At 40.2% G+C, this 8,563-nt stretch overlaps 1 protein-coding gene across 1 annotated transcript in view; it reads left to right on the forward strand.

The window, feature by feature from the left end:
• The window catches only part of LOC142488273 (uncharacterized), a 34,663-nt gene extending 26,365 nt beyond the window's left edge, over positions 1-8,298 (forward strand). The window contains exons 4-5 of the mRNA XM_075588646.1: positions 7,126-7,184; positions 7,686-8,298. Of these exons, the coding sequence (XP_075444761.1) occupies positions 7,126-7,184; positions 7,686-8,298 (672 nt within the window). The remainder of the gene's footprint in view (positions 1-7,125; positions 7,185-7,685) is intronic.
• Positions 8,299-8,563: the final 265 nt, after the last annotated feature.

The raw sequence follows: 8,563 nt of genomic DNA on the forward strand, positions 1-8,563 counted from the left end.
ATAATGGTCCTGGAAGGGGTATAAGGTGGCAATTTTTCTGGAGGCGGTTAACTGCTAGTCATCAACTGGTTTAGCTCACAATGCTAGAGCTACGGCTTAGAAAAGCAATGGTCATGGATTGTAGTTCTTTGGGGTCTGATACCAGTACACCATTTGACACTTTTGGTGCCTTATATAGTTCTTATGGAAATTATTTTAGGTAGTGTGGGATGTGACTCATTTAAATATACTTTGCATTGGCCTTATCATATCTCCCAACTGGGTACCTCGGGTGTGCTCCTTTTTCAGCATAGGAATCTCTCATTTATTTGGAGAAAGATTTGAAGGTATAGATATACAACTGGAGATACTATTAAAATTGACCCTCATCTTCATCTTCATGCTCATTATTTGGAGGGGTTTTAACTTTTACTCTTTTCATAGCTACTAGAATTCAGCTAGTTTGCAAACAAATGCGAGTTTGGTCATTTTGCACAGATTCGCAGAGCTGAAATGAAACCGCTTCTAAAAAAGCCTTCTCCGCACAGTTTTGACAAAGGTGAGAAGGGCTTACAGAATAGCAAAAAATGAAAATTCGATCACAAATGTCTAGTTTCACACGGATTTGGACAATTACAACTTCTAGAATATCCCCTTCAGTGTCAGTGGAAGTTACTAACACACAGTGAAGGCGCAAATAAGTGATCCTGTGCAGTGTCCAATATGTGGAAAGAAGCACTCACAACCGGTCCGCTGTACTCAATGACCACAACACAGTCAAGATGAAGATGTCTGCAAGCTGGTGTCCTCCTCAAATGTGTTAAGGGCACTCTCTAACCTCTCAGGATTAAGCCACAGCCTCTGCCCGTGGAGTGGAGTAAGATGGCTGGCTGGTACAGTAGGTATGGTGTCCTCCAAGGGCCAAAAAAGAAAGGTTTTTGGCCCTCAGAGGACACCATAAAAGTCAGCCATCTTACTGCACTGGGACATTGTACTGTGGTGCTCACACAGCAGAAGTCTCAAGACCGGCAGGATCATCGCTGATGTGGGGGGTGGAGCGGATCATCACGGGCTGACAGGCGGAGGCTGTGGCTTAATCCTGAGAGGTTAGAGTGTGCCCTTAACACACTCAATGCGCATACAGACTAATGCGCATAACAGACTGGGAACATGTGAGTGTGTTCTCTTTCTTCCCTGTTCCGTCATACCAATAAACTGTATTATGCTATGTTCTTCTCGTATCTCATTTGAGGAGGACTCCAGCTGCAGCCATCTTCATCTTCACTGTATTGTGGTAATTTACTACAGTGGACCGGCTGTAAGTGCTTCTTTTCACATATTGGGCACTGCACAGGATCACTATTTATACTTATTTGCGCCTTCACTGTGTGTTATCAATTGTTTGCACGGTACTAGTGACCGTTATTGTAGGCTGCACTAAGTTTGTTTTGTATTGCATTTGTATATTTGAAGTATCAGTTTGCGCTTTTATATTATCTCCAAGTCAGTGGAAGTTACTGTATACTGTAGTAAAAATACCTATCATATCTTTGTCAATCGCAGATATCTGCCTGCAAGGTAAATATTAATAATACCCTAATTGAGAGAATTATGAACGTGAATATTGTACAATAAAAGTAGGATCAAGTTGTAAAATAGATCATACACTTTACCCAGTAAGTACAATCTGAGGGACAAACACCAGATAACATTTAAAATAAAGAGCAAGGTGTATAGATACCCATTTCCTTATTACTCACCTTGTTTATCCTTTTAAATTCTAGTGACCTTGTAGCAGGTGACCCCCAGCAATGGGAAATAATTCAAATCTTGTATGTACAGATGTAAAATTGGTGTAACACAAACAAAGCTCTTTTCTTTCCGAACCAGCATGAAACATTTTGCTTTTAAATGTTGCCAAAATTGTGATTGACAACATCTGTTTCAGAGTTTGTTTACTCTGAGTTCCACAGTTGAGTCTTGAAGGTTATTGTGAAACTGAAGAAATAAATTATTAAGGACGAGGACAACAAATAACTTCAAAGGATCGTCAGCCCCTTTCAGGTTGAGAACCACTTGAAAGCAGAAATCGCCATGGAAATTCAATTTTAGTTTTTACATTTATCTGATCTGGGTGAGTGCGGTACACAGGACTCCAAGCTCCTGGGAACCTTCAGTTGCCGAGAAAAAAGGTTTTAAATGTTCCTGCAAATATTTTTTTTGAAATTGAAGATTGGTGCGGGGCTATCCAATAGGAAACCGCAATGTCATCCCTGATCTTCCTATTGGTTGCTGGAGTTAGCAAAGCAAGAAATAGACCATTGCACTAACCATGTGATGCCAGTAGGAGTGCAGGAAAGATTATTTTCTGTCATCATCTTTTTTCTGTCCTACCTTAGGCTTTTTGAAGTGAAAATTCTTTGCTGGCATCTACTAAATTCTTATAGGACAAATCTCTTTAATGGAGATGAAAATGCATATCGGAAGAAAGGTGCATGCATGAGCGCGTGCCCCTGCTGGCTAATCTCACAGCACTAAAAATCATTGCTGGAGGCGAAAAAGCGATCAGGTGCATTCATGAGTTTGCGCGTGACCCTTACCTGATGCTTGCTCATGTGCAGAAGTGGCCAGCGTCGCTCACGCATGCATAGAAGTGGTCAGCTCTGCCTGCGCATGCATAGAAGCGGCCTGTTCCACTTGCACATGCGCAGAAGTGGCCAGCTCTGCTTCCGCAGGAGTGGCCAGATTCACCTGCACATAAGCAGAAGCAGCCAATTCCACATGTGCAGAAGCAGCCAGCTCCACCTGCGCATGCGCAGAAGCAGTTGGAGCCATTCGCACATGCGCAGAAGTAGGCAACACCACTTGTGATGCGCAAAAGTGGACAGCTCCACCTGAACATGCGCAGAAGCAGCACGCTCCGCCTGCGCATAAGCGGCCAGCGCCATTTGCTCATGCGCAGAGAAGTTTCACTTACAACGCACGTGCTCAGCACACACCCCGTCTTTTTTTGTAGTGGATGCAGGCTCTAGGAGGTGAGATAGAAAATGTGTGAATGCAAAAAGATCAATACGTCCAATGGCCTGCAACACCAAGTTGTGTAATGCACTTCAGTTTCTAAATCCTTAACACCAAGTCTTGTTTTTCTGGGTGCATTTCTAAGAGCCTGGTCAATGGGACTTTTTCTGAGATCGGAGACATAATGTTTTCCCATCTGCCCTCCCTGCAGCTGCTGTAAGTATTGTAGTTCACAACAAAACCCTCTTGTTACTGAAGCGTCTTTTTTTTAATTAAATGTTGAATTTTGATGTGTGATTTGAATAGCACACTCATTCAGCCCTTTCACGGTTACTGTTATTAGAAGGATTTTCCATCTATCATAATTAAGCTTAGAAAAGAAAGTTTCAGAACATGGAAGTGTAACCAACAGAAGTTAGACAGGGTTTCTGTTTTTGTGTTTAGAAGAGACTGAGTTTGCTCAGTTTTGCTATGCATTGAAACACATTCCTTTATTTCAGGGAACTGGGATTCCTGAACATATGGAGCCACCTTAAATCTTTAGCCTTGCCTTCTGTCATAAATGAAACAGAAAAAAAATGTTTTAGCGCAATTTACTTTGTGGATTAAATTAATGTGAATTAAAAAAAACCCTAGTGAAGTGATAACTGTATACACATATAAATACAGGCATACACGGTTTAAGGACACTCACTTTAAGTACACTCGTGAGTAAGGACATATTTTCAATAGCACCATACCCCTGTGTCCGTACGCTCGCTTCACGAGTACGGACACTTATTCTGCCCTACAGACCACTGAAGTAATGACGCGCTGATTCCCCTCGCCCAATAGGCAAACGGCAGCTCACACACGTGCCTGTCAACACGTCCTGAACAGCAATACTGGCTCCCTACCTGTACTGAAGCATCGATAAGTGGAAAAAAGGTAATGCCTCACTTTAAGTAAATTTTTGCTTTACATACATGCTCTGGACCCATTGCGCACCGTAATGCGGGGTATGCCTGTATAGATTAATACAACCCCAAAGAATGTGGTGCAGCTCCAGAAGGTCAAAATGGCATAATTCTTGAACAAAACAGGAGGAGAGCTCTCAATTTTCATATGAAAGAGAAAATATGACATACAAATACAGGAGGGCTCCACTAATATGGCGAGTTCCGTTCTGAGGACCCGTCATAAAGCGAGAACCGGCGATTTTCGTTAGGTGCGCGTGCGCAGACTGGCAATGGGCCGTTCTGCGCATAGGCGACAGTAGGAAACCCCTCCATTCCACGCATGCGCGACCCCGGCCGGCAAGTTCTGCGCATATGCGAACATGGCAGCAACATGGCGGCCCCCTTCTCGGTACCGTCGTATCGGTGGATCGCCGAAAAGCGGAGCGCCGAGAAGCGGGGCCTTGCTGTAGTGCAACACATTTTAAACCTACTAAAAATTGTCAGTGTGCATGAAATGTCTTTACATATAAAGGATAACCCTGTTCATTTAATGTAACAATGTATTGTTGTCATAACTGTGCCCAGCGAAGGGAAGAAAATCAGGGCTCCACGGATTTGCTCAATAAACTAATTTATTGCCAATAGACTTAACGTTTCGGCAACACAGGCCTTTCTCAAAATCATTATGCCATTTCTGCTTTTGAGAAAGGCCTGTGTGGCCGAAACGTTGTCTATTGGCAATAAATTAGTTTATTGAGCAAATCCGTGGAGCCCTGATTTTCTTCCCTTCGTTATACCCTGGATTGATACAGAGAATCCTGAACCAGGAGCACCGGTAGTTGTATCCCCTTTTTTCTGATTATAATAGTGTGCAGCAATTTATCATTCTTCTATTCATAACTGTGCCCAGGACATACTTGAAAACGAAAGGTAACTCTCAACGTATTACTTCCTGATGAAACATTTTTGAAATAAATAAAAAGTGTATTGGCGATGCATGCACTCACAAATTAGGAGTCATGAGCATGAGCGTTTTGGTACATTTGAAAGTAGTGGTACTGGAGTCTTGATAGTAATATTCACAAAGCTCTGGAAAATTTTCAATTGGCTTGCAGATGAGAAAGATAGAATGGCAACATAGTATAAATCTGTGAAAAATGTTTACGGAATCAGACAGTAAAAACAGTACACTCACAAACTGCACAGTAGTATCAAGTGTTTTGAGCTCACAGGATCAGTTTAGACACTCCAATCTCCCCTCTGCAACTACACCATGCGGCACCTCCACGGCATCCCCTCCAGTTGCACTTGTTCTTGTATCCTAGTACTGGATAATCTCCATGCTTGTTTAGAAAGATATTGGTTGCTGTAGATCACCCTACACATTTTGCCGGTAAACCGCGTCGTCAGGGGCTTGTAGACACAGGTCTCTTATAAACTTAATAGGGATGTCATCACGCTCTGCCGTACTGTATAACAATAACATGTAATCATAAACATTAAACATAAAATGGAAACAATAGACAATCACATGGATTTAAAAAAAAGGAAAACACAGGTGGGAGTATTTAAAAAAAAAAGGAATATAGAAAATATGTAATCTAAAAATAAATATATATATATATATGCTGGTAAATTTATTAATGAGTGAACACAACACGTAAGGGTATTGTAATATATAACCCAAAAATATAATAATCTCTACATTTAAAAAATATATATATTTATAAAAAATCCCACCTGCCTCCCCAATGTAATCACGTTAATTAAAATAGCACACAAATCAGAGAGCAATAGATGGTATAGTAAATGCGATGAATAGCAGAGTTATCAGAAAAACACCCATGAAAAAATCAAATAAAATCGCTAGTAGCAATGAAGAGTCGATAAAAGCAGGAGAAACTCAAATGGAAATAAGAGATGAATGAATTAGGATATATGTTGTGGCCCATAGGTTGTACAGTCCCCAATTTAAAAATCCAGCATGTTTCCGTTTTTCTAGTGCAATGAACGTTAATCCTGCTGGATCAGAAGTGTGTTTTTCTTTAAAGTGAAGTGGGACACTGTGGGATTCCAAACCTATGGAAATGTTGCGTAGATGTTATAAAATTCTTGTGCATAACATCCTAGCTCTTCTGTCAACTTATTCTTTACAGCACGGGACCGTAGAAGAAAAAATACATATTCTCTTCTGCAGTTAATAAAATTCTCCTGTTTCATTCGACTTAAAAACAGACACATTGTTGCCATGTGTGCACGCTTTGCTTTTGAAGCAGGGGAATAAAACTTTGGGTTCAGTCCCTAATCATGAGCTCTTTTTTGTCATTATTTTTAAATACACAAGGTGGCAATTTATTTTTTATGATTGGGCGTTTTAGTGAAAATAACACGTGGATGTTTCAGCAAAAAAGTGCATAAAAACCCCATCCTTTAAAAGGATTTTCCAATGTTTTTTTTACTAAGGTTCTTAATTTGATCAGCAACTATATTATATTGTGTAACAAAAGGTACAAAATTATTTTCTATCTTCATCTCATTTTTTTCTTTTTACATAAGGAATCCTCTAAAATGATTTACCTATCAAGATCTCCCTCCCCCCTATCTTTTACTATTTTAATGTTCTCCAAATTATAATTTTATTTCTAAAAATCTTCTTTCCAATATGGTAGCTTGTTGATTACTGTATAATTCTCAATGTTGGTGCAGTTTTTTCTTATACAGTACATCTAAATTGTCCTTAAGGTATGTTGTCAATCCATGTTCTATGATGGCAACTAGAATTCAATACTGAATTGTTGCTATAAACTGTTTTGAAAGAGGTTTAACCATGGGGTGTCTACAAACAAACAAATTCCAAAAAATTAATAAATAATACATCGTATTTATATGTAAAATCAAGATTAAGATTATTTTGCTTTAACAAAGAAAAAAAATCATTTCATTGGACCTCATCTCCTTCTCAAATAAAGATAATATCATCGATGTAGAACCGTCATTGGACCATGTTTGCAGCAAATTAATTATTATTTAGGATTCGTCTACAAGGCCCTGAGGAGCCTGTTTACTAGTGAAACTCATAGAGAAATTTTTATCTGCTTGTTTGATTATAACTTTTTTTATTCTCCTCTAGTTGCTTTAAGGCTAAAGATTCTTTCTTATAAAGATTTGTTTTTTTGTTTTGTTTTTACAGATAATTTTTCAAAATCTTCCAACATTAGACGAGGGGATGTTTCAATCTCAACCACCCCAGTATACATCTGTGTTGCCCCAAAGGCGGACAGCCTGATGGGGCTCCCCAAAAACTGCTCCCCTCTGCACAGGACCAGCGTGCTAAGGGTTAACATGTGCTTGTACTTTGTGGAACGTCAACACACACCACTGGAATGTTAATGAGCCAAGAGGACACAAAGATCTTTTTGTTCACAGCTGCAGCAGATTCAATCTCAACCACCTCATTGTACATCTACATTGCCCTAAAGGCGGATAGCCTTTGGCGCAGCCAAAGGGTGTGAACTGTTTGCTGCCATTCGCTGATGTTCGGTGATGTTAAAGCTGCTCTATTTTAATATGAAACTCATAAGCCCTTTATCCCTTGTACCCAATTTTCAACTCTATCTGTGCATGAAATGTCTGTGAATTCACTGTTTAACCCTTTTCTTTAATGTAACCATGTATTTTTTACAACTCTGTGCCCAGGACATACTTGAAAACGAGAGGTAACTCTCAATGTATTACTTCCTGGTAAAATAGAGCTTATCAGTTGGCGGAAGAGACCACCACGAAGGTGAATCATAATAACAAAAGGCGATACGATTGCAATATTTGCTATAGAGAACTTTGCCCTGGTGACAAGGTCTTCTTGAGAAACCTGGGAATACCTGGGAAGCAAAAGCTGTCTGACCGATGGAGAAATGCTCCTTTTGAAGTAGAATCTCAGATGTCGGGCTCCCTGTCTACCATATCAAGGATTCTGAGGATAATAGTCTGGCATCGGAACCACTTGTTACCGATTCCCCAGGTGGAAATATCACAAATAGGAAGGGAAGACCCAAGTGGGACTCCTGATCACTTGTTTGAAGAAAGCCCGGATTCAGGGGATAACGACTCCAAGATGGGAGATGTGGGTACTCAGCAATTTGAGAATGAAGAATGGTGGTTAGCACCAGAAGATGAGTCTGGTACTGGTTCTGACAAACAGGTACAGTACCCTCTCCAGCTGTTTCAACCAAAAGACTTTTTAATCCTAGGAGTCCTAGTTTCACACCTAAAAGAGACTGTCAAGAAAGAGAGTTACAGTAAGCTCTATGAGAGGGCCAAGCCACTGGAAGCCTCTCCAACGAGGAAGAAGATGCTGAAAAGCTGATATGCCTAATCAAGACGTTTGTTGAGGTCTGAGATTGAGATGCCCTCCAAAGCGCGTAGCTTATTATTCGTTAGGGCTGCCCCATTATGAGTATCAGCAGTCGTCTAGGGACAGGTTTGCCTCTATCATTACTGTACTGACTGAGGTATTCAATGCTATTTAGAATGGTGCTGTATAAAGTTATGCTATATTAAGCCCTGCATTTTCCATTATATAAATATTTTCGGTATGTAATGTATATATGGTTTCTTATACAGGGACGATG

The sequence above is a fragment of the Ascaphus truei genome, chromosome 2, assembly GCF_040206685.1.
Source record: "Ascaphus truei isolate aAscTru1 chromosome 2, aAscTru1.hap1, whole genome shotgun sequence".
NCBI lineage: Eukaryota > Metazoa > Chordata > Amphibia > Anura > Ascaphidae > Ascaphus > Ascaphus truei.